Source organism: Herpailurus yagouaroundi, unplaced genomic scaffold (genome assembly GCF_014898765.1).
Source record: "Herpailurus yagouaroundi ecotype Mexico unplaced genomic scaffold, PumYag 200, whole genome shotgun sequence".
NCBI lineage: Eukaryota > Metazoa > Chordata > Mammalia > Carnivora > Felidae > Herpailurus > Herpailurus yagouaroundi.
The window spans coordinates 3156875-3181645 of NW_024412431.1; the positions used below are offsets into that span (position 1 = coordinate 3156875).

Sequence of the window (24771 nt, forward strand, 5' to 3'; positions counted from 1 at the left end):
CAGACATTGACAGGGGCTTGAGAGCCCCGTAAGGAGTTTGTACTTGTTCTAGAAGGCTCCGGGAAGCCATGGAGAGGCCTAAACAGGAGAACGACCACAGCCGATTGGCTCCTCATCTCGAGAGCCACTGGCTTCCCAGCCTTCCTCACCTCCTGCTTGGCCCACAGCTCTTCTAGCTCTATGTCTGTCCCCCAGCTCAGCGCTCAGTCCCTCCAGGTGCTGCCCGTGGCTGTGGGAGCAGCTGGGCCCCTGAGCCTCTCGAGACCCAAATCGGCCTGTCCAGTCTGGAGTCTGTCTCAGCGCCCTCCCTGGCCACAGCTGCACTGTCTTTGTCCCCTCATTCTCCCAGCCGGGACCCTCTGAGGAGAAGCGTGTCTGCCCTACTCTCAGTGCTGCTACAGAACGCTTCTTTTTTTTTTTTTTTTCTTTTAAGGTTTATTTATTTTGAGAGAGAGAGAGAGAGCGAGCGCGTGTGGGTGAGGGGCAGAGAGAGGGGGAGAAGGAGAGACCGAGGACCTCAGGCAGGCTGCGCTGTCAGCACAGAGCCCGATGCAGGGTTCAAACTCACAAACTGTGAGATCATGATCTGAGCCGACGCTTAACCCTGATACTGAAGACTTGCCATGGATGCCTCCACACTCTAGCTGTGGGGCTCACGATCAGCTCCGTTCTGACACTGTCTGCCTGGGGAGAGTGTCACATCCCACAGGATGGGGGCTCAGTCCCACCAGACCCACCAGACCGTCGTCCTCCGCCCCCACTGCCAGTCACAAGTCCGGGTTGTCACCTGTGCGTCTCGCCCCCGGCTGTAGATCTGAGTGAGGTTCCCACGACCCCCTCTTCAGGTTCGATTAATTTGCCAAAGCGGCTCACAGAGCTCAGGGGAAAACAGATCACTCACTGGATCGGTGGCCGGTGTGAAGGATACAACCCAGGAAGAGCCCGACGGAAGGGAGGCGCAGGGCAGTGTGGGGAAGGGCCGGGGCTTCCATGCCGTCTCCAGGCGCCCCTCTCCCGGCTCCTGCATGTGTTTGCCAGCCGGGAAGCTCTCCGAAGCCCGTCCTTCGGGTTTTATTTTTATGGAGACTTCATTACGCAGGCACGATTGATTAAGTCATTGGCTATTTGGAGGCTTAGGAGGGAGACTGAAAGTTCCAACTGTCTAATTACTTGGTTGGTCCCCCTGGCAACAGGGCTGCATCCTTAGGGGCTCGAAAAGTGACCTCATCGACATAAACTCGAGTGGATGAAAGGGGCTTTGAACGAAATCATGGAAGACGCCTTGTATTGTTCTCATCACTTAGGGCATTCCCAGAGTTTTAGGAGCTTTGCGCCAGATAGTTGGTTTTTGGTTTGGTTTGGTTTTGCTTTGTTTTAGTTTATTTTTTATTATTTTGAGCGAGAGCCTGCACGAGCTGGGGAGGGGCAGAGACGGAGGGAGACAGAAAAACCGAAGCGGGCTCTGCGCTGAGAGCAGAGAGCCCCACGCGGGGCTTGAACTCATGAACCGTGAGATCACGACGAGCTGAAGTGGGACGCTTAACCGACTGAGCCTCCCGGGCACCCCGCCAGATAGCTGCTTACTGTAAATCACAGTATCACACGCAGCCCCCTCTGCTCTCTGCCGTCCCACGTGCCTTTTTTCCTCTTGCTGGAGAATTGGTTCCCAGTCTCTTTCCCGGCCCGGGGCAGGTGCCATCTGTAGGCTCCCGTCGTGCCTCTGTTCCCCTGGCATCAGTGCCCATTACCTGGGGAATGTCCTCACTCTGTTCTCACCCCTTTTGGGACGGGGAGGGCATCTCCACTTCTCGATGTCCGGTGAGCAGATGAAGAAGTGGGTGGGAAGGGGGCTCGGCGCCCAGCCTCTCTGACCCGTAGTCCCAGGCACAAACGCTGGATTCGTCGTCAAGTTTTATTGGCACGCAGCCGCACTCACTCGCTCACACCGGGTCTGCGGCAGAGAGGAGTCGTAGTAGCAGAGACCACACGGCCTGCAAAGCCAAAAACATTTACTCCCTGCTCCTTCACACAGAAGGTTGGCCGTGCCTACTCCAGGAAGCACAGGGAGGTCCTATGGCACATGGGTTAGGAGCCCAGACCCTGGAGCCAGTCTACTCTGCCACTCGCTTGCTGTGTGGCCTTGAGCGAGATGCTTAACCTGTCTGAGCCTTGCTTCTTCATCTGAGTGGAACGGTAGATAGCTCTGAGGGGTCCGTGTAAAATGCAGAGCGTGGCACCCGGAAAGTGTTGGTGCCGGTGACATCCCAGCCCTATCCCAGCCTCAGCAAGGCAGGCGCCGGGCCTGGCTCCCCATGGGAACTCGGAATTTGTGACCTGGATTTACGGGGGCCTTCCTCCCTGGGGAGCAAGATGGGGTATGGAGCAGGCTTCCTACCCCGGGGCTCCCCCCGGCACACCCTGAGCACGCTTGCCCTGCGCTTGTCCTTGGCTATTCTGGCCCCTCAGCCCCTGGCTCCAGAGCCTCGGCTGGACATCCTGCAGCAGGTAGGAGGTCAGTCCGCGGCGCTAGGCCGGGTCCAGGAGCAGGGCAGACACGTTCGTGGCACGATTAACGCTCCCGAGTCCGGCTTGCTTTCCTGCACACTCCTGCGTGTAGACTCTGCCTTGAGAAAGCTTTTCTGGAGAAGACGGCCCAGTGAGGGGGCCTGTTCCCAGCTCCGCCACCTGATCATATTACTGCAGGGATGAAACCTCGGCTCTGCTGACCTCGATCGGCAGGAACCCAGCACAGCCTCCCGGCCAGCAGCCCTCTCTCTCCGTGGTCACCGCCACTTAAATCGTCACGGCAGCCTGCTAAGCCCCCATCCCGCTTCCTGTCCCCCACCTCTCTCGGCCGTGTGCACACAGCCCCTGAATCTGCTGGCCGATGTGACGAGGGCAGATTGGCACTCTGGGTTGCTTTCTGGAGGCACCGCGCAGAGTCGCTCCTGTCTCTGCCATGGCTCACCCGGTGATGGCTGGATCAAGGGGTGACTTGAGAGGAAAGAGAGAGACAAGCCTAGCAGGCGGTTTCCTGGTGGACGCAGCCACTCCTTGTGTGTGTGGGTGGGGCGGGGACACCTAATCGCCACTGCTGGGTCCAGGCCCTGGACCTCTTTCCTTTGGCCGGCGGCGGGGCGGGGGCGCCGGGGGGGAGAAGCTTTCTTCCAGGGCCACCCCCTACTACCGTGGAGCCGGCCAGGAGGCACGGTGTGCATTCTCAGGTCCATCTGGGCACGTGCGACCCTGGGCAGTGAGGAAGCCAGAGCCCCACGTGGGCGGCCCGCTGAGCGCCACCCCACCCATGTCCTGGGGGCCCATCATCCTAGTGAGAGGAGGGGAGAGTGGGCAAAGGGGGAAAGGGGCACAAAGGCCAGGAGCTGGTCCACTGGTGAATGAGGGGTACGGGTCCTGCAGGGCCTCCCAAGAGCTGGGGTTTCTGAGTCTTTTAAATACACGGAAGAATATGATCCAGCTTTTTTTTTTTTTTTGATTTGTCAAATATTTACTGAACACCTCCTTCCTGTGTGCCAGGGACTGGCCTGTGGGACGGGCTGTCAGAAAAGACTGGCTCCACGGGCTGTGGTTGCCTCTGCCGTGACGGGACAGGTCGGGCCGCCCTCAGCCCGGGCTCCCTTGGCCACAGGTCCTCGTGGTTGCCTGCCGGGCGCCAGGTTGCAGGGGTGCCTGGGGCAGCTGGTCGGGTTGCCAGGCTGCTCGGTAAACAGAGGCCCTCCTTGGTATGCTTGCTGTTACCCTGGTGCGGCTGGCAGATTGGCCTTATCTCTCGCCCCAGGAGGGACATGGGTGACGGCACAGTGCCAGGGTCCCTTCCTGGGACCCACTTGCAGCCAGACCTGGGAGGCCCCTGTCTGGGGCGGTGCCTGACAGTACGATCTTCTCTCCCGCCTGTGGTTAGGAGGCTGGCCCCCGGCTCTGGATGTGTGAGGCCGTCTGGCAGAACCCGGGCTGTGGCCCCAGGAGGCCTCCAGGACCTGGGTCCACGCTCAGAGTACCCAGGGTGAGAACAAGAGAGCTGGTGAACACCCATAGGCCCTTCATATCTGCATCCACGCATTGAAAAGGTTTTTCTTTTTCTACGGAGATAAAGTTCACATGATATAAAACAAACCGCTTTAGGGATGCCTGGGTGGCTCAGTCAGTTAAGGGTCCGGGTCCGACTCTTGGTTTTGGCTCAGGTCATGGTCTCAGGGTTCATGAGTTCAAGCCCCACATCAGGCTCTGTGCTAACAGCGTGGAGGCTGCTTGGGATTCTCTCTCTCCCTCTCTTTCTCTGCCCTCCCCACCACTCGTGCATGTGCACGCTCTCTCTCTCTGTCTCAAAATAAGTAAAAAAAAAAAAAAAAAAAAAGGGTGTACAGTTCAGGGGCATTTGGTACATTTGTAATTGTGTGACTACCACCTCTGTCTGGTTCCAAAACATTTCATCACCCCAAAAGGAAACCTTGAATCTATTAAGTGGTCACTCCCCAGGCTCCCTCCCCCGAGCCCCTGACAGCCACCAGTCTGCTTTCTGCCTCGGTGGATTAACTGATTCTGAATGTTTCATATACACGGAATCACTTGTGTGTGACCTTTTGTGTCTGGCTTCTTTCACTCGGCATAACGTTTCTCAAGTTCATCCACGTTGTAGTGCGTGTCAGGACTTCATTTTTTAAAGTTTATTTATTTATTTTTAACGTTTATTATTGAGAGACAGAGAGACACAGAGCGTGAGCAGGGGAGGGGTAGAGAGAGGGGGAGACACAGGGTCCGAGGCAGGCTCCAGGCTCCGAGATGTCAGCACAGAGCCCGACGCGGGGCTCGAACTCACGGACCGTGAGATCATTGGCCTGAGCCAAAGTCAGATGCTTAACCAACTGAACCACCCAGGTGCCCCTATTTATTATTTTTAGTACTCTCTACACTCAACGTGGGGCTCGAACCCACGACCCCCAGATCAAGAGTTGCTCTCCTGACTGAGCCAGCTAGGCGCCCCAGGACTTCATTCCTTTTTATGGAAGAATTAACGGTTCATCCCGTGGACCTGCCACGTTTTGTGTGTCCGTCTGTCAGTGGACGGACATCTGAATTGCTTCTACTTTCGGGTTCTTGCAAATCGTCCCACTTTGAATATTTGCATACAGGTATTTATCTGACTGCTTCTTTCAGTTCTTTTGCGGACATCCCCAAGAGTGGGGTTGCTGAGTCAAATGGTAATTTGATGTTTAACATTTGAAAGAACCACCAGACCCTGTTCCCCGGCAGCTGAGTTGTTTCATAGTTTCATGCCCCCACATGCCTCCCAGCGTGTGAGGGTTCCAGTTTTTCCACATCCTTGCCAACACTTGTAATTTTCCCGTATCTGTTTAAAGTTCTAGCCGTCCTAGTGGGTGTGAAGCGGTGTCTCCCTGCGGTTTGATTTGCATGTGCTTGTTAGCCAGTCCTATATCTTCGGAGAAATGTCTGTTCAGGTCCTTTGCCCATTTTTGAATTGGGTTGTTTACCTTTTCGCTGAATGAATTCTTTATACGTTCTGGACACTGAGTTCTTTTCAGGTGTATGATTTGTGCCTCGTTTCTCCCATTCTCTAGGTCATCTTCACTTTTTTAATTTTTCTTCATGCTTATTTATTTTTGAGAGAGAGAGAGTGCGAGCGGTGGGGCGGTGGGGGGGGGGGGGGGGGGTGGCGCAGAAAGAGAGGGAGACACAGAATCCGAGGTAGGCTCCAGGCTGCGAGCTGTCAGCCCAGAGCCCGACGCAGGGCATGAACTCACAGACTGTGAGATCACGACCCAAGCCCAAGTCAGACGCTTAACTGACAGCCACCGGACGCCCCTTCACTTTCTTGATAGTGTCCTATGATTCACAAAAGTTTTCAATTCTCATGAAGTTCAGTGTATCTAGTTTTCCTCTTGATACTCTTGCTTTTGATGTCACCTTGAGGAATCTTTTTGCCAAATCCAAGTTCAGGAAGAATTTACCCCTCTGTTTCCTTCCAGGAGTTTTACAGTTTTTAGCTCTTGTACTCAGGTCAGGCTTCATATGTGGTGTGAGGTAGGGATCCAGCTTCATTCTGTTGTGCGTGAACATCCACCTGTCCCTGTACCATTTGCTGAGGAGACCATCTTGCCCCCCATTGAATGCTCTTTGCACCCTTGTTGAAAGACGGGGATGCCTGGCTCTCTCAATCGGAAGAGCATGTGACTCTTAAACCCGGGGTCAGGAGTTTGAGCCCCACGTTGGGTATAGAGATTGCTAAGAAAAATGAAAGAAGTCAGTTGATTATAAACATAAGGTTTTAATTTGACTCTGATTCTATTGCGTTGGTCTCTCCTTTGCCAGTACTATTCCATGTTGATCACGGTACCTTCAAAGTAGGTTTGAGATTGGGGAGGGTGAGTCTTTCCACTTTGCTCTTTTTCAAGATGGTTTTGGCTTTCTGGGGTGACGGGGACACTTGGCCACATTGGTACTCGGGCTGCTCTCTGTACGTGTGGTTTGTAGTTGTCTATTTGATGAGCTACTCTAAGGTGAGTTGCAGATGTGACAAGAATTCACTTAGTACTTCCGTTTCTTAGAAGAATGAGGGCGTTATTCTGCGGACCCACATGCTGTCGTCACACGTTTGTCATCTAACCTTGTCACACCCGCGGTCCACACTCAGTTTCCCAATGGTCCCTAACAGCTCGTGAAAAGGTTTCATTAGGCTCCAGTTGGGGCACCCGTGACATTGGGGTCACATGTTTTTGGTGACCCTCGCTCTGGAAAGGCTCCCCAAGATTCGCCTCTTTCCTGGCGTTGCCGCTTTGAGGAGGAGAGCAGGCGTGCTGTCTCGCCGACTACCCCACGGTCTGGAGCCGTCGCAAGAGGACCAGGGTGGACACTTGTGCCGAGAATGCGACACAGATGCCGTGTCTGTCCCGCCGCACCGCACCGGGGCCTCCCGGGCGTGTCGGTTCGGCCCGTTTCTGGTGACGCAAAGTTTCACCGTTTGAGGGCGAAGGAACGAGCGGTAACGGTAATTAGTGGCGGCTCGTGGATGCCGTGCTCGCCGTGGGCCGGGCCCTGTGCCTGCCCCACCGTCAGCCCCATTAGGCAGATGGGAAAACCGAGGCTCGGAGAGGCCGAGTGACCTGCACGAATCACACACCGAGTGGTGCGTGTGGGACACGAACCCGGGCCGTCCGGCTCCCGGGGCCCCGCTTAGGCTCACCGCGCCGCCCGGATCCAAGAGGGAAGGGTTCGGGCTCGAGCAGGGGCGCCCCCCGGGCATTCTGGCTTGGCTCCCACCCGCCCCTGCCAGCTGGGAGAGCCGGTGACCTCCCCGTGTGACGGGGGCATTGGTGAATCAGAGCCAGACTCGCTCGGCTGGGTTCCCGTAGCCCCCCCCCCCCGCCCTGCTCTCGGCCCTCTTCCCGCCTCGGCGCCCATTGGGTGAGCGGGGGCCTGGGCACCAGGAGGCGCTCCGTGAGGGAAGGTCCTGGCAGAGGTGCCCCCGGGCCCCGGTGTCCTGCTCGGCCCCACGGCGCCTGGCCACCCCCCACCCCCACCCTCGGCCTCGGTCGCTCTGTGGACAGCGGTCCTCTCCACTCGACATGCTTTGTCCTGTGTCACTGCCGCCCGATCGGCCGTCCCCTCTTCCTCAGTGTGGGCTGGGCAGGCGGGGCACACGCGGCAGTGGGCCCCGGGGCGGGTTTTATGGAGCCTCAGAAAAACCTGGGGGCTGTGAGGAGCGGGCTGGCGGTGGCGGGGACATGACTCGAACAAACTTAGCCCACGGGGAGCCTTGCTCGGCCGGCCCCGGGACCCTTTGGCTCACGCTCCCCTCTCTCCTCTTGCAGACGAAGATGTGTGTGTGTTTAAGTGCTCGGTGTCCCGAGAGACAGAGTGCAGCCGCGTGGGCAAGCAGTCCTTCATAATCACCCTGGGCTGCAACAGCGTCCTCATCCAGTTCGCCACTCCCAATGGTACGTGTCCCTTCCGTCCTGGCGGCACACGGCCAGAGATCCGTCCTGGCGGCACGTGGCCAGAGATCCGAGCCCTGTTCGGTCACGGCCCATCCGTCTGTCCCAGGGAGCCAGCAGAAATTATTCCCATGCGGAGATACGTTCGTGGGAAGAGCACATTCTCTCTGCCTGGAACGCTCCTCCGCAGACCTTCCCTTGCCGAATCATTTGGGTCCTCCTGGGCTCAGCTCTTACCTCCCTTTCTGCAAGAGGCCTGTCCTGACCACCTGGCCTGGGTGCACCCCAGGTCTCCTGGTGGAGCCTGGGGGCGAGTCTGGGGGCAGCGGAGGATGGGAGCGAGACGGGAAGCCGAGGCAGGCAGAGCTCTGTAGGCAGGCAGAGCTCTGTTCCGAGCGCATAGAGAAGCCACGGGAGGGTTCTGTGCGGACCCTGCTCCGGGATCCAAGTGGATGCAGGCTGTTTCCGGTTCCCGAGGAGGGTTTTTAGAGCCCCAGGCGACTGCTGGTGGCTCAGGTGGAGGTCAGCAGCCGAGGTGGTGGGGCGCCTGGGGCTGGAGACCGCTTACTGGTGCAGCAGCCAGGCCTGGTCACCGCAGGTGATGTCGGTGATCCTGGTGGCCGGGCTGGGAGAGTCGAGGTGGAGAAGCTGCCCGCCCTCTGCCGCCAGCCTCCCACCCCACCCCCGCAGCAGTCCCGGTGCCGGTGCCCCCGGTGGAAGAGGAAGCCGGGTGGGGTGGAAGGAGCCAGGTGACTGACCCCCTCCACCGCAGGAGGCAGTCTTACGCCCCATTTCTTTCTTTACTTACGTAAATCACCCGAAGTCCCGGTGTTTAAAAAAAATTTTTTTTTTCAACGTTTATTTATTTTTGGGACAGAGAGAGAGCATGAACGGGGGAGGGGCAGAGAGAGAGGGAGACACAGAATCGGAAACAGGCTCCAGGCTCCGAGCCATCAGCCCAGAGCCCGACGCGGGGCTCTAACTCCCGGACCGTGAGATCGTGACCTGGCTGAAGTCGGACGCTCAACCGACTGCGCCACCCAGGCGCCCCAGTCCCGGTGTTTAAAACACCACCCCAGGGGTGAGCGGTGGGAGCTGGTGTCAATCTAGTCTTTTCCGACTTCATGAATATTTATAGTTGGCTTTTTTCCCTTTTAATTCCACCAGTTTTTTAAATGGAGGTAAAGTACACATAACAGACATTTAACGTCTTAACCCTTTCTGGGCGTAGAGCCCGGGGGGGGGGGGGGGGGCACCACGCGACCTCCCACCGTTGTCGCCCCCATCCGCCTCCAGGACTTTTTCAGCTTCCCAAACTGCAGATTTTAATTTTTTAAGAGCTTGCCTTAGAAATCTGCTCTACTTTTAAGGCACTGGGTTAAAATACGCATGACACAATTTACCCTCTTAACCATTTTTACGTGTATAGTTCAGGTTGTTAAATACATTTACTGCTGGGTAGCCGCCCACACCCTCCCAGTCGGCCCCACACAGACCCTGTAGGGGTGCTTGCGGTTCCTGGGCTCGGGCCAGTCTGTGAGGTATGACCCTGGCTCAGCGGGCGCGTGTCCTCCCGAGGCTTCAGCCAGGCTCGTCGGCCCCACCGGCCGCGCGGAGCACACACACACGCTCCCCGCCCCCGACTGCAAAATCCCGGCCTCGTGCCGGCCACCAAGAGGCAGGGTTTGTTTGGCTGCCCTTCTTCGTGAATTTCAGCACTGGTTTGGGGACAAAGAGATCACCAAGCACGCATGCTCAAACTAGGAGAGTCGGGGTGTGCACGTAGGTGGAACCCCACCCCCGAGATGCCCACCGATGACCTGGCCTCCCCCTTCCAGACTTCTGTTCCTTCTATAACATCCTGAAAACCTGTCGGGGCCACACCCTGGAGCGGTCGGTGTTCAGCGAGCGCACAGAGGAGTCCTCCGCCGTGCAGTATTTCCAGGTGGGTACGCGTCACCCCCGACCAGGCTGCCGCCACCGGGTGGGCAGCAAAGGGCAGGCCCACCTGGGTTCTCGTCCTGGCTCTGCCCCTTACTAGCCACGTAGCCTCGGGCAGGTTTCCTTCGCCTGCTGGGCCTCAGTTTCCTCATCTGTGAAACGGAGATGCCAGGGTCTGCCTAGGAGGGTTGCTGGAGGAATTGAGTGCAGGTGAAGCTCAGGTTCACAGGCGTTTTGAGTAACAGTAGCATAGTTATCACGTACCGAACAGGCATTGGTCTGAGCGCTTTTACACCTGCAGATGCATTGACCCTCCCAACAACCCTAGGAGGTAAGTACTATTATTGTCCCCATTTTACAGATGAGAAAACTGAGGCTCAGAGAGGTTAAGTGACTTGCTCCAAGTCACACAGCTATTATGCAACAGAGCCAAGATGGGAAGCCAGGTCTGCCTGATGCCAAAGCCTGTGCCCCTGCCCAGGTGCCACGCTGCCTCCCGATCGCCCGTTGTCTTACAGAGAGACCCCGCAGCACCTCACCCGCCTGGCGCTCTGAGTTCTAGGGTTCTGTCTGTTCTACACCTCTGCTTCGTTGGGGACCCTAAGATGGGGCAGGCGGCCCCCAATCCCAGAACTCCTCCTGTGGCAAATCTTGACTTCTCCTGGGTGGCTCCCAGGTCTGGGCAGCACCCGGCTGCACACGTTGGCCACGGTGATGGTGGCGGTGACCCTCCTGGGGGCTGCCTGAGGCTTCCCACTCCCTTTCCCGGAGCGGCCGGCAGCTGCCAGCGGGGTCTGGGTCGGTAGAGGGGGTGCAGCCTCCCAAGGGAGGTTTGCGCCCACGGTGGGCCCTCCTGTGTCGCAGGGCCAGCCAGGGCCACGGTCGTCTGTGCCGCCGCGTGCCCTGTGCCATTGGCGTGTCTCTGTTCCAGTTTTACGGCTACCTGTCCCAGCAGCAGAACATGATGCAGGACTACGTGCGGACAGGCACCTACCAGCGCGCCATCCTGCAGAACCACACGGACTTCAAGGACAAGGTGAGCGGGCCTGGCCAGGGGAGCGGCTGCTTTCCTCCGCCCTCCCCTGGGCCCCTCCGCCCAGGCTCCAGGTCCCCCGCGCTCTGTCGGTTGTCTCCAGTTGTGTTTTTCTTTGCTCGTTGATTTCATCTTTAATTGTTTCGGATTACAAGAGCAAAGTCTACTTTTTGTGAAAACCCAGTAGGCGCAAAAAGCCTCTGTCATTCACCTCCAGAGCCAACAGTAAGGGTTTTTTCCACATTTTCCCCTATGCGTGCGTCGGCGTATATAATCTAGAATTGATTAATTAACGGATTTACAAAATAGGATCTTATTCTGTGTACTCCTCCTGCAGAAAACCTTTCCCCCCCATAACGAGAGGTCTTGGGACAGGCCAGTAAGTCACGCGGATGTACTGTCACTTGTCTGGTTATTTTCTTAGTCGCTTTTAAAATCTTTTTACTGTTACCGAGTAGCATAGACTCGTGACTAAAAAGAAAGAGGGGCTCCTGGCTGCACTTAGTGAGTGCTCATCCCCAGAGAAGCCATAGGCGTGCCCGGAGTCCACCACGCTGCTGCCTGCGTAGACTGATCGTTGCCCAAACCGTTCCTTTCTGAATCCGCCCTGAGGGCGTGTAGCGGTCTTAACATCCTAGCAGACTTCAGAAATCCTGCTCCGCCGCCTTCGGACTCCAGCTAGGGGCGCCCACGTGCTCCAGCCCCGGGGGCGGCCGGCCTGTGTTGCTGGGATGCGGGCGGAGGGCACGGAGCACACTCGGCCGGGAGGGTCCTGCGGGGAGCGAGCGCCGGGGGACGGGCACATCCGTTAGGATCACCCTCGCTTCGCTAGTGTCCGCTTCTCACTGCCCCCTTCCTCCTCCAGATCGTTCTGGACGTGGGCTGTGGCTCTGGCATCCTCTCGTTTTTCGCCGCCCAGGCCGGGGCGAGGAAGATCTACGCAGTGGAGGCCAGCACCATGGCCCAGCACGCAGAGGTGAGCGGCCCACGGGGACCCCAGCTTGTCCTCGAGCTCTGTTCCGGCCTGGGGAAGCTGGCCCCTCTGGGAGACTTGACCCCCACATCCGGGGAGCCCGGGCGCAGCGCCTCTCTGTTCTGGTCTCTTGTCTCCCGGAACCGCGGGTCAACAGGCTTGCCGGACGGGAGGTGGTGTGTGCCCTCCGTGACGGGGTCGGGGCCAGCTCGGAGCTCTTCAGAGGGGGGCCGGCCTCTTGCCCCCGGGGGGCAGCTTGTGCGGTCACACGGACCAGGGTGGGATCGCGGCCCCGCTCCGAGCCCCACTCCCCGCCTCTGTGGAGTGTGGGTAACAGCAGGCTTTCCTTTCGTTTATGCTGTTGTTTCCTCGTTTCGTTTTCCGTGCGTTGAAACCTTCGTTCACGAGGTTCAGAACCGAAACGCTGCGAAGGGTTAACTGCGAGGCTACCTCCCTCCCCCACCCCGCCTCCCAACTGCCCGGCCCCCCACTCTGGAGCGACGGAGACCTGTTGGGGGGGGCTCTCAGGGCCGCCCCGGGGCTCCGAAAGCCGGCCTGCGTCCTCTGACCGCACACTGCCACGTTGCCGTGCTCCGGTCCCCCGTGCCGCGTGCCTGGGACTGTCCGTGTCCCCCCGTAAAGAGCTCCCTCACCCTCTCGAGTGGCTGCCAGGCATCCCTTCGCCCCGGGGACCGTTGTCTGTTTAGATGCAGCTGGGCTGTCATCGACCTTCGGGCCGCTTCGGTCTTTGCAGTGCAAACACGTGCTCTGCTGAACCCCCCACGCTCTGTCCCCTCTCGTGTGCGGTGACGTGTGTAGGACACGTTCTTAGCACTGGAGTCCCCGGGTTGGAGGGTGTGTCCGAGTTTAGCTTTGGTGGCTGTAGCAAAGCCTCCTCGTCCTGCCTACTCCCATCAGCTGTTGTCCTCGAAGGGTGGAGGTGACATCGGGGGACCAGGGAGCCGCGGCAGGAAAGGCCCTGAGAGAGGGCTGAGGTTGCCGTGAGCTACTCATGGGCCGTGGCTGGCAGCGGCTGTGGCTGGAATGCTGACGAGAGAGGCGGGGGTTTGGTGGCCGTGCGTGGGTGGAAGCCTGCCCCCGAGAGGAAGGGTCTGGTGACGACTCACGGTGTGGCTGGGTGCGGGGACCCCCATGACGCCTCTGGGCCCCCCCGCCCCCCCACGCGCCCGCAGGTCTTGGTGAAGAGTAACAACCTCACTGAGCGCATCGTGGTCATCCCCGGGAAGGTGGAGGAAGTCTCGCTCCCCGAGCAGGTGGACATCATCATCTCGGAGCCCATGGGCTACATGCTCTTCAACGAGCGCATGCTCGAGAGCTACCTCCACGCCAAGAAATACCTGAGGCCGGGGGGTGAGTGTCCTTGCCGGCGCAGGTGGCTGCCACAGGGGGTCCCGCCGCAGGGCCCCTGGCTGCTGCTCAGTTGGTACCATTGTGATTCTGTGCCCTGCCTGCCTGCCTTGGCAGCCTGGGGTGCCGGGGGCATCCGAGCCTTTACCCCTGGTCCCTTGCCCACCCCCGCCGGCCGTGGCTGCAGGGGTGTGGGGCCAGACCTCCGCCTGCCCTGCCCCCGGACAGCCTCCGGGCCGCCTCTGCTGTCTTAGGTCCTGTGTCGCGGGGACAGTATCTAGCTGGGAGTGGGGGTTGTGGCAGGTGCAGAAGGTACTCTGTGCTGGGCACCTTCCCGAGGAGCCAGCCTTCTGTCTTCATTCCTGGCGCCACAGACCTCATCCTGGCGTGACAGGCCCCTGAGCTCCGCCGAGCCGGGGAGTCGAAGGAGGGAGTTCGTGTGTGTGAGAGAGTGGGCTGGGGGTTCTCGAGCGTCACGGAGCCGCTGTCTGGCCTGCCCTTCTGTGGCCTCCTGTCTGTGTCGCTGTGCCTGCCTGTCCGCACACCTGGGTCGCAGGCTGTTCATACTTACGCATGTCCCTGGGGTTTATGTGCACGGCCTGGAACGTCTGCTGGTATTTCTGTTTCCGTTCGTGGTTTGTGTGTGTGTTTTGAGTATCTCTGTGCAAGTAAGGGGTTGTGTGCACGTGTGGGTGTGTGTGGCACAGGGGGACCCTGGCCAGGGCAGCAGCCGTGGGACAGAACACGGGAAGCTGGTGGACTGGCAAGCCTCGTGGGGGCCAGGGGATGGGTGGTTCTGTGGGGAAACACCTGCTTTGGTCCTCTGGCCTCCCTGGGTCTGGGCTGCAGGGACTGGCCTCAGGCTGTACTCCCGCCGCTGGGGGCTGTGTTACGGGTGCGCGTGTGGGAAGCCAGGCTGCCTGCGGGGGCGGGGGGGGGGGGTAGGTGCTGGTGTCCTGGACCCCCTCTCCTCCCTTCCTGTCCTGTAGGATAGACTGAACTAGCCGGGGGTGGTGCCCCAGCGGAATGGGCTCCTCCTCATGGGGCACGAGCACAGAGGGGCGTCCGGCTCCGGCGGGCAGCCCGCCCGTGACGAGGCTGCGGGCCGGGCCGGCCGCACTGCCCTCCTGCCCCCAGCCTGCGTGTCTTCATCCATCCCAACATGCTCTTCAGTGGATTGAAGGGAATCCTCTCCAGCCACATACGTTTAGGTGCCTCCGGAGCAGGGGCACTTTCCCGTAACGCCCTTGGGGGCTGGCAGTCTCCTCCTGGCCACGTGTCCTGGAGTGTGGCCTCCGAGCCAAAGTCAGGCATCTCCCCCGTCCCATCCCGGTGGCTGTAGCTGAGCCTTCTAGCTGGAAGAGGAGGCAGATTCCTGCCAGTGCCTCAGGGCCCCCCTCTCCTGCATGGAGGGAGGGAGGGAGGCCCACATCTGGAGGCCAGGTGACCTGGGGCCCTAGACTACCCCGGGGGGGTGGGGCCTCCCAAGCCCTGGCTCTGTCTGCCACTGACTGGGACTCCTCCGTCTGTTTGTGGAGTCACACGGAGGGAGGACCGTGGCCAACCCCCCTTCCCGTGTCAGCCCACGTGCCAGACCAGGGTGGCCAAGTGGCTCACCTGTTTGCCAGAGGCCGAGATTCAGCTGAACCCCCCCACCTAGCCTCTAGCCTCATCTGAGGCGCTGACGGCATATTCTAGGGCTTGCCTTCGCCCTGTCCAGAGTGCTTTGCTTCGCTTTCCCTGGCTGCGCACCTGTCCCTGGACAGCAGCGCTCGAGAGGCACCACCTGGCTGGCTGAGCAGGGACCCGGAGGCCTGGCTGCACCCCAGGCACCACTTGCTTACCCCCCGAGGCTTTGGCAGGTGCCTTCCCACCTCCCAGCCCTGGTAATGGAACACAAGGACAGGCCTTCCTGCTTCCCTGGCTGGCCGGCCAAGTTTCACGAGACCGTGCACGTCAAGTGCTCATCTTGGCCAGTGGCAGAGACGGTGCTCCGTATCTTTATGTCGCACGAATGCACAAATGAATGAATGAGAGGCTGGGAAGTCCCAGGCTTGGGGATCCAGGGGCCATTTGGAAGCTCTGCCAGACGCTTTGGGATGTTCCACCCTGACGTCAGCACCCCTCCCTGCCCCCCACTCCCAGGAAACATGTTCCCCACCATTGGTGACGTCCATCTGGCACCCTTCACGGATGAACAGCTCTACATGGAGCAGTTCACCAAGGCCAACTTCTGGTGAGTGTGACCTGGGTGTCCTGCCTTCTCAGGGATGGCCCCGCTTCTCTTTTTTTCCCCGCATCCTCAGTAGGACCCGAAAGACTTGGGCTGGTTGAGGGCCAGCTGGGAGAGAAGGCAGCCTGCCCCACCTGTCTCTCCTGCTACTGGTAACCTTGCTGTGGGAATGGGGGCTTTCTGCAGGTACCAGCCATCCTTCCATGGAGTGGACCTGTCAGCCCTCCGAGGCGCTGCAGTGGACGAGTATTTCCGGCAGCCTGTGGTGGTAAGTGGGGCATTCAAGGCACTATCACAGTTGGCACTAGGCATGGCCCTCCTCTGGGGTGACAAGAGGGGGGCATGGGCTTTCCTGTTAGGTCTTGTGCAAGCTCTGCAGCCCTAGGAAAGCCGCCGCCCCTCTCTGAGCTCTTGCTTTTGCTGCTACACAGAGCTCTCACACAGGGGTTGTTGGGAATAAAGTGGCAATGCATGTAGAGTGCTTTAACACACAGTAAGCATGCAATACATGCAAACTGCTGTTAGATGAATTGATTCTTGGTGAACTGATTTTGATTGATGTTAATTGAGATTTTTGAACTGATATATAGACCCATGGTTCAAAAATCATAAAAGTATAAACTGAAAGCCTACAGGCAAACAGTATTTCTTAGATAAATTTTCAGAAGTTTTATATCTAAATGTGCATATACAAATACACACACACACACACACACACACACACACACACATATAGTCTTTTTTTTTCTCTCAAAATATAGCATAATCAGCAAACTAGTTTACTTCTGTGTTCGGAGAACATACACTGTATGATTTCAGTCCTTTGAAATTTGTTGACAGTTGCTTCATGCCCACTATGTGATCTCTTTTGGTTAATGTTCTCTCTGTACTTGAAAAAAACATGTTTATCAGTTGAGAAGAATGTTGTATTAAGAATTAGGTCACGTTAGTTAATCATATTGGTCAAATCTTGCCTACCTCTACTGAAATGGGGCGGGGGGGGGGGGAGTTGGGATCTGCTTTTCCTATCACTGATTGTAGATTTCTTTTTCCATTTCTGAGTTTTGGCTTTATGTTTTTTGGCATTGTGTTATTAGGTGCATACAGATGTAGGACTGTTGTATCTTCCTGTTGCATTGATCCTTTTATCACTATAAAAAGGGTTCCTTTTTTTCCCTCAAGTAGTACAGGTTGGCCTAAAATATTTTTTTCTTTTTCCTGATAGTGGTTTAGCCACTCTTGCCTTCTTTTGGTTAATCTTTGTACAGTATGTTTTTTTCTTTCTACTTTCAACCTTTTTGTGTCCTTATTACTTAACGTTTGTCTCATGTAAGCAGCATGTATTTTGCATTTGTTTTTTAGTCAGATTGACCTTTTATTTTTGTCTTTCAATTACAACATTGAGACCATTTTACATTTAATGTAATTACTGATCTTTGTGGGTCTAAATTTGTCATCTTTTTCCCTTTATCCTGAATGTTCTTTTAAACTGTTTTGTTATTTTTTGCATTAATAAGGTTACATTATTTCCCCGCACTTGATGTCTTTCACTAGTTTCTGTAGACTCTTGGGCACTGTCTTTTTAAGCACTACCTCTGCCTCATTCTCTTTCTCCTTCCATCCTTTTTTCTCTGTTTGCTTCATTTTCACATTTCCTACTGATCCATCTTCCAGTTCTAATCTTCTCTTTGCCATTTAAGCTCATTTTCTAATTCTTAATTTCAGTACCAGGATCTCATTTTGCTTATTTTTTTTATTTTAGTTCTCTGAAATACATTTTTTTCTACCTTTTTTCTTGTACATACTGTAAATCTTTGGTCACTTTCACTATCTGGGTGTTCAGTGTATTTGTTTTTTGTTTATATTCTCTTAGTTTTTGGTCCTCATTCTCTTGTTCTGTTTCTTGGTATGCCTGGTCATTGGATACCAGAATGAAAAATTATAGAGGCTCTGGATGATGCCTTTCCTTCCAAGTATTTGTTTTTCTTCAGGCAGTTAGCCATATATAGATAGATCACCTTGGTCCTATAAGGCACTTGATATATTTAGAGGCTGCTTTTCAGACTTGACTTTGCTGGTCTACTTCTAGCTTTCCCTGTAAGACAGGCAGTGGTTTTCAAGCATTTTGGTCTCAGTGACCTGTTTTACATTTTTTTAGCCTGTTTACATTCTTAAAAATGGAGGATCCCAAAGAGCTTTTGTTAGTGTTTTAGCTATTGATATACTGCCAATATCTCTTGGTATTAAAAATTAAGCCCAAGAAATTAAAAAATATATATTTATTTAAAAATAACAATAAGCTCGGGGCGCCTGGGTGGCTCAGTTGGTTGGGCGTCCGACTTTGGCTCAGGTCATGATCTCGCAGTCCATGAGTTCGAGCCCCACATCGGGCTCTGTGCTGACAGCTCAGAGCCTGGAGCCTGTTTCAGATTCTGTGTCTCCCTCTCTCTGACCCTCCCCCGTTCATGCTCTGTCTCTCTCTGTCTCAAAAATAAATAAACGTAAAAAAAAAAATTTTTTTTTTAATTAAAAAAAAATAACAATAAGCTCATTACAGGTTACCATAAATAGCATTTTTAAGGGGAAAAAAAACCTATTTTCTAAAACTTTTCAGCGAGAACAGTTGGGATTTTTTAGTTTGCAAGTCTCTTTAATGTCTGGCTTCATAGAAGAGAGTTGGATTCTGCTTCTGTGTTCAATCGGTTGTGTTTATCACAGGTGAGTGAACCCAAGAAAAAGGCAGAAAACATCTTAGTATTATGAAAATAGCTTTGACCTTGGGAGTGCTCTGGAAGAGACTACATTTGGAGAACTGCTGCTTTAGGGCCTCGCCTGCAGTGGTCTCCATGTAACCACGGTGGGTGCCCCATGGCGGGCGGGGTCCCTCGTCCCACCCTCCCAGCACCAGTATGCACCTGAGCCTTTTCTTACTTTTTCAGTGTCTTATAAGTGGCTTTCTGCTTTGTTTCTTTGTCTCTGAGCCCCGCCCCTCCACACAGCTCAGGAATTGGCAAATGCCACAAAGTGAAACTGCATGTAGAACATCCACCTGTTTCTACATTTCCCTTTTGTTTCGTATCTTGACCTCTTGAATCCTAGCTGCCTTGGTAACCCTGAGCCTCTGTTTTGCTTTCCCCACCCAGGGAGGCTGCCGAAAGGTCCTGCCCCAAGGGGAAAGGCACAGGCCAAAACACCTCTCCCTTCTCTCTAGGATGTGGGCTCCCAAAGCCGTGGCTGCTCTGGGTACTCTTCAGTGCTTTCAAACCAGGCTGTAGTTTTCCTGTGTATTTTATTCAGCTCACACAGTTCTTCCCCAGAGTGTTAGTCTGATGAAAAGCCTTCGTCATAGCTGGGTGTGGACGTGAGCACGTAGTTCTCCAGCTTGCTTTTTAACTAGCGGTTTATCTCGGAAATCTTTCCCCGTCTGTTCTTTCTTCGTTCTTTCGTTAGTTCTCATACAGTCTTTTATGGATGGCACGTTGGTGGTTTAACGAGATGGTTTCCAGAATGTGTCTCTACTCTAGACAACCTAATTACGCGTGTGAGCTTGCAAAGGTGCACGTGGATCCGTAGGTTAAATTCCCAGAACGAGTCTTTAATGCCCGTGAAAGGTGGTGATTTTGAGGGCTGTCGCCTCGCTGCCCTCCACAGTGGCGTACCGCTTCGTCCTCCCCCAACACGTCTAAGAAGGGAGGGTGAAGTGGGCTTAGCCGAACGGCCTCGAGGCCATGGCCAGACAGGGAGAGGGGTACAGCTCTCCCCTTCCCGCCTGGCCTCCGTGCCTGAAGCCAAGTCCTGCTGTGGTCTCTCCCAGGATACGTTTGACATCCGGATCCTGATGGCCAAGTCTGTCAAGTACACGGTGAACTTCTTAGAAGCCAAAGAAGGAGATTTGCACAGGTACCGGCACCCGTGCCCCTCCTCCTGAGCCCGGTTCCTGCTGGAGTCTAGGGCCACCACAGACGCCCTCAGGCATCCTGCCCCAGGGTGGTGGGCACGCAGGGGCCCCAGGACACCGCCCCCAGCCACCCCCCTCTGTCGGCAGCCTGTTTGACTTCCCCAGTAATCATTGCCCTTTGCCTTCTAGGATAGAAATCCCATTCAAATTCCACATGCTGCATTCCGGGCTAGTTCACGGTCTGGCTTTCTGGTTCGATGTTGCCTTCATCGGCTCCATGTGAGTACAACCGGAGCAGGCCGCGCTCTCCCCGCTGTCCTGGCCCCAGGACTTCCTGCAGTGACCCCCAGGCCTGGCTGCCTCGGAAGGCTGCCTGGGGACTAGGAGGAAGGACTAGGCCTAGGGGACTAGATTCCCTGGCCCCTCTGAAAGGCAGTGAGGTCTCACCTTTGAGCCAGAGACTGTTGTGGGAGGGAGTGTCTACCCTGCACTCGGTGGCTGTCCTTCACGGAACCTGGTCTCTGTCTCTCGGCGCAGACACCAGGGTGAGTGGGCCCCCTGTGGATCTGTATGTATGCGTGGGCCTGTGCCTGGGACGCCTGGGCAGCCAGCCTGTCTTGGCTCCAGGCCCCCGGGGCACCCATCAGAGGTGCCCGTGTAGAGCTCACGGTGCACAGGGTAGTGGCTCCAGCCTGGTCAAGCGTATGCCTGTCCTTGCTTGACAGAATGACAGTGTGGCTGTCCACGGCCCCGACGGAGCCCCTGACCCACTGGTACCAGGTCCGGTGCCTGTTCCAGTCACCACTGTTCGCCAAGGCCGGGGACACGCTCTCAGGGACATGTCTGCTTATTGCCAACAAAAGGTGTGAGCTGCCACCTGGGGCTGGGGGAGGCAGGGGTTCCTCTACCCAGCCAGCTCATGGCTGTCCCTCCCCTGCCCTCTCTGCAGACAGAGCTATGACATCAGTATTGTGGCCCAGGTAGACCAGACGGGCTCCAAATCCAGTAACCTCCTGGATCTGAAAAACCCCTTCTTCAGGTAGGATCAGCCCTCGGCCTGAATGCGGGGCGCCCCTCCTGGCCCGCAGCCTCTCACCCCCGCGCCCGGGTCTGTCTGCTGCAGATACACAGGCACGACGCCCTCGCCCCCACCCGGCTCCCACTACACGTCCCCCTCGGAGAACATGTGGAACACGGGCAGCACCTACAACCTCAGCAGCGGGATGGCCGTGGCTGGTGAGCAGCCCTGCGTGGGAGAGGCCGGCGGTGGGGACCCCCGGGGGCAGAGACCCTGTCGCCCAGGCCCTGACCTCTCCCTCTCTGCGCGCAGGGATGCCGACCGCCTACGACCTGAGCAGTGTTATTGCCGGCGGCTCCAGCGTGGGCCACAACAACCTGATTCCTTTAGGTGAGTGTCCCCCGGGGTCCGGAGGCAGCGAGGGGCAGCATCCAGGAACGTCTGCGCGCTCGGGCTTTCTGCGCCGCGGTGTCTCGACGTCACCTTTTCCTCTTCCTGGGGCTCCTGGCGGAGGCCCTCTGTTCCGTTCCTCTCTGCCTCGCTCTGCAGCCGCTGTGCCCACCCTGCCCACACCCCAGTGACAAGAGTGTGGGCCGGGCCGGGGGCGGTGACGCCGTCTCCCTTCCTTCCTCCCTCCCTCTTGCCGCGCAGCCAACACGGGGATTGTCAATCACACCCACTCCCGGATGGGCTCCATAATGAGCACGGGGATTGTCCAAGGTAACGGCGGGCGGCGGGAGCGGGGTCCCGCGGGTGTGAGTGTGCGGACCCCCGGGCCACCCTCCTGCCCTCTCGCCTGCTCTCTCTCTCTCTGCCTCTGCTGCGGGTCTGGGCGGGTGAGGGGGCGGAGCTGGCCTCTCAGTGCCCGCGCCCGCCCCACAGGGTCCTCCGGCGCCCAGGGCAGCGGCGGCGGCGGCTCCAGTGCCCACTACGCGGTCAACAGCCAGTTCACCATGGGCGGCCCCGCCATCTCCATGGCCTCGCCCATGTCCATCCCGACCAACACCATGCACTACGGGAGCTAGGCCCCTCCAGCGTGGAACAGACTGACAGCACCAGGAAACCAAATGAAGACCCTGCCCACCCACTCCTCTGCCTGGGCGGCTTTCACCCCTGTACCGGAGAAGCCCAAACACCCGGTCACAGCCCTCTTTGCTATGGGAACTCGGACACTTTTTTACACGACATTGCCGCCGCCGCCCCCACTCCACCGCCCACCCACATCTTGGCCCCGAGCGTGTGTCGCTGCCGTATTTTACACGAGATCATGTCGTGGGAGCCCCGTTTCCCCCTCCTGCCCTCCACCCTGACCTGGGTTTGACATCCTCCGTAACAGGCGTGTCCGGGCCTGACAGCTGCAGGCCTGGCGGGGAGGTCGGGGGAGCAGCTGCGCACCCCCCCCCCCCCCCCCGGGCCCGCGGCGCCGGGGGGCCGCCCCCCCCCCCCCCCCCCCCCCCCGCCGCCTGTCTCCAGGGGGAAGGCGGTCCTGACTGGGCGGGGCCTCCCCTTCTACTACCAGGCCTTGGTCACAATGGGCGTGACATGCTGCTTTTTTTAATTTTATTTTTTTACGAGAAGAACCAGTGTCAATCCACAGACCCTCTGAGAAACCAGGCCGGCCGGGCCGAGCCAGCAGCCCCTCTCCCCCACTCAGAGGCTCAGTGGTGAGGGGCAGCCCTGCCGAGTCTTCGGGACAGGGGCGGGGCCAGGCCTCTGGAGACCCGAGGGCCCCCTCCCACCAAAGGGTTCACCTCACACTTGAATGTACAACCCACCCCGGCTGTCGGCTGTCGGGAAGGCCCTCCGTCCTCGGCCCCTGCCTCTTGCTGCTGTCCTGTCCCCGAGCCCCTGCAGGTCCCCTCCCCCACCCCTGCCGAGAGCTAGAGCAGGTGGCCCCGTGGGCCCCAGGCCTGGAGGAAAGGGCCACCGTCAGCCGCTCGGGGCAGACCTGAGAGACCTCGAGGCTCGGTCGTGGAAGGCGACCTTTTCCTTTGTAGCTCACATTAGGCCTGTGTGTTTCCCCCCACGTTTGTAGACGCTCCGGTCCCTCTTACTATGGTGGCATTGTGGTCCCTCCCTAGCCTGGGAAGGGGCCTTGCAGGGACCTCTCCCCACCCCCCCACCCCCCAAAAAACAACAAAAAATAAACGAGGAAATGTAGGTTTCAGCACAGGCCATTTTCTTCTACTTCTGCTCCCCCGCCCCGTTTCTAACCCCTCCGAACTTGGCCGTGGTGGAGCGCAGGTGAGGAGGCCCCAGGACCTGCTGACCGGGCACCCCGGGAAGGGCAGGCACAGCTGAGGTGGGGGTGGCCCCCTTTGCTCTCCCGACCGTCCCCCCAGGGAAAGCAGAGGCCTAGCGGGCAGCCCGTGGGGCGACGGCCACACCGGAAGCTCCCTGCTTGGCTGCCCCTTTCCCACCTTTATATAAATTCTCTAAATCACCTTTGCATAGAAAATAAAAGTGTTTGCTTTGTAAGAAAAGTCTGGAAAGTAGCAGAGCGATCTCGAGGTGTCAAGGGGGCCTTCAGTCCTCGTGTGAGGGGCAGGGCAGGCGGAGGCGTCCCCTCGTGTGGAGCCTGAAAGAGAGAGACTCCTAAGAGCAGCCAGCCTGGTGAGGCCTCCGTCGAGGAGGAGAGGCGGGAAGACCCCTCAGTCACGGCCGGAAACTGATCCTTACCTGCGGCTCGGGCCCTCCTAGGTCACCTGGGACCTTGGGGTGGGCGGCGGCAGCAGGTTTAGGGGCAGAGACGTGGTCTGGGGTGGAGGCGCCAGGGGCTCCAGGGGCAGCGGCTGGAAGAAGTAAAACTGAACCGAAGCCCCCCAGGGTCAGCGCCGGTGGGGGCCGGTGACGCCCCGACCCCAGGCCCGGCCTCCCGCCCGCCCACCCACCCCCATACCTTACAGCCCGTGGCCAGAAGGGCGTGGAGCAGCACGACCGTGGAGAGCAGCACGGCGGCCACCAACCGGGTGTCCTCTCGGACAACAGGCCAGAGGGTGAACACCAGGCTAGCGGCTGACAGGGCCAGGGCCAGCGCCCCAAACAGCCACTGCAGCCACGGGACAGGGATGAGCCACAGGACCTGGGGGTGACACGGGCAGCTGGCTACCGGGCCGTCCCCACGGCGCCCGCCGCCCCCATCCCCGGGCCACACTTACCACGGTGGGGATGAAGACGAAGAGGGAGTAGCCATAGACGCACACGGTCTCCAGGAAGGTGTAAGGCCCCATGCGCTCCCGGACACGCTTCCGCCACCTCAGGAAGCCCCACAGCGCCAGCGGCACCAGCCAGACGTAGCAGTAGATGGTGACGCCGGCCACGGTCACTGCGGGGCACGGGGGCAGGGCAGGCAGTCACCACCGCCCCAACCCCCCCCAGCTCCGGGCCCCACGGCACTCCCAGCCCTGCCCGGGGCTAGGCCTTGCCCTTTCCACTTACCCTTGTGGAACTGGGGGCTGTAGCGGATGGAGGGGTCCCTCCTCTGAGCCAGCACCAGCGTCAGGTTGCCAGTGACGGCCAGGACGAAAGCCAGTGTGGCACAGATCCAGAAGGGGCCTGTGGGCAGGGCACGGTGAGGGGCCCAGCTCTTCCGGGACAGGTGACTTGTCGCGTGTCGACTGTGCTAGGACCCAAGCTTCTTGCCAAGCTCTGAGCTACCCGCCCCGGGCGCGCCCCCCCCTTCCATCAACCGGACTCGTCCACAGGCCACCAGCGATGACCTGCGGTGGCTGCATCGGATGCTGGCTCGGTCCCTCCTGACCTTCCGGCAGCCTTTGCCGTAGCTGCTCTCCCCCTTCTGGAAACACTCCACGTGTGCTTTCTAGGCAGGACTCCGTGCTCCTGGCTTCCGCGTCACCTCCCTGGCAATTCCTCAACCTCTGTAGCCCCCGATCCCTTTAATGACAGGGACCCGGCTGGGGCCCGGTCCTTAGCCATTCGTCTCCATCTGTGTTCACCCCTGGCGTGATCTTGTCCACCCTCAGGGCCTTATGTCACCTCTAGGCTAACGACTCCCCAGCTGGCTTCAAATCCGGGTCTGTGCCCTGAACTATAGACTTATCGTCAACATTTCCACGTGCTGCACATCTAGGCATCTCCCAACCCCAGCCTGGCACACTTGGGCTCTCCCCTCAAACCAGTTCCGGTGAAAATCTAGGTGCCATCGTTGCGTGTCTCCTCCCACCCTGCATCTGGTGCGCCCGCAAATCTTGTCGGCTCCACCTTTGAGACACGTTCCGCAGTCCAACCACTGCCCTCCACCGGGGGCCCGGCCCCACCATCCCACACTTGGGCCACGGCACTCACCACCTCCCTGGCCTCCTGGCACCTGCCCTTGGGGG

General features: G+C 58.0%; 2 protein-coding genes across 4 annotated transcripts in view; one reads left to right on the forward strand and one right to left on the reverse strand.

Annotated features, from left to right (window-relative positions):
- CARM1 (coactivator associated arginine methyltransferase 1) overlaps nt 1-21858 on the forward strand; it is a 38958-nt gene extending 17100 nt beyond the window's left edge. The window contains exons 3-17 of the mRNA XM_040449643.1: nt 7845-7970; nt 9806-9912; nt 10840-10944; nt 11807-11917; nt 13108-13285; nt 15428-15518; nt 15702-15783; nt 19330-19415; nt 19603-19692; nt 20139-20276; nt 20363-20452; nt 20537-20649; nt 20744-20821; nt 21083-21151; nt 21314-21858. Coding sequence (XP_040305577.1) covers nt 7845-7970; nt 9806-9912; nt 10840-10944; nt 11807-11917; nt 13108-13285; nt 15428-15518; nt 15702-15783; nt 19330-19415; nt 19603-19692; nt 20139-20276; nt 20363-20452; nt 20537-20649; nt 20744-20821; nt 21083-21151; nt 21314-21456 — 1607 coding nt within the window. The 3' untranslated portion in view covers nt 21457-21858. The remainder of the gene's footprint in view (nt 1-7844; nt 7971-9805; nt 9913-10839; nt 10945-11806; nt 11918-13107; nt 13286-15427; nt 15519-15701; nt 15784-19329; nt 19416-19602; nt 19693-20138; nt 20277-20362; nt 20453-20536; nt 20650-20743; nt 20822-21082; nt 21152-21313) is intronic.
- Nucleotides 21859-21969: 111 nt separating this feature from the next.
- The window catches only part of YIPF2 (Yip1 domain family member 2), a 5452-nt gene continuing 2650 nt past the window's right edge, over nt 21970-24771 (reverse strand). Inside the window, exons 6-10 of one of the 3 annotated variants that reach the window (XM_040449918.1) lie at nt 23870-23986; nt 23590-23756; nt 23331-23513; nt 23111-23223; nt 21970-23009 (exon numbers count right to left, since the gene is read on the reverse strand). In XM_040449918.1, the coding sequence (XP_040305852.1) occupies nt 23128-23223; nt 23331-23513; nt 23590-23756; nt 23870-23986 (563 nt within the window). In that variant the 3' untranslated portion in view covers nt 21970-23009; nt 23111-23127. Of the gene's footprint in view, nt 23027-23110; nt 23239-23330; nt 23514-23589; nt 23757-23869; nt 23987-24771 lie in introns of all 3 variants that reach the window. The other 2 variants (XM_040449915.1, XM_040449917.1) reach the window with 2 other exon arrangements.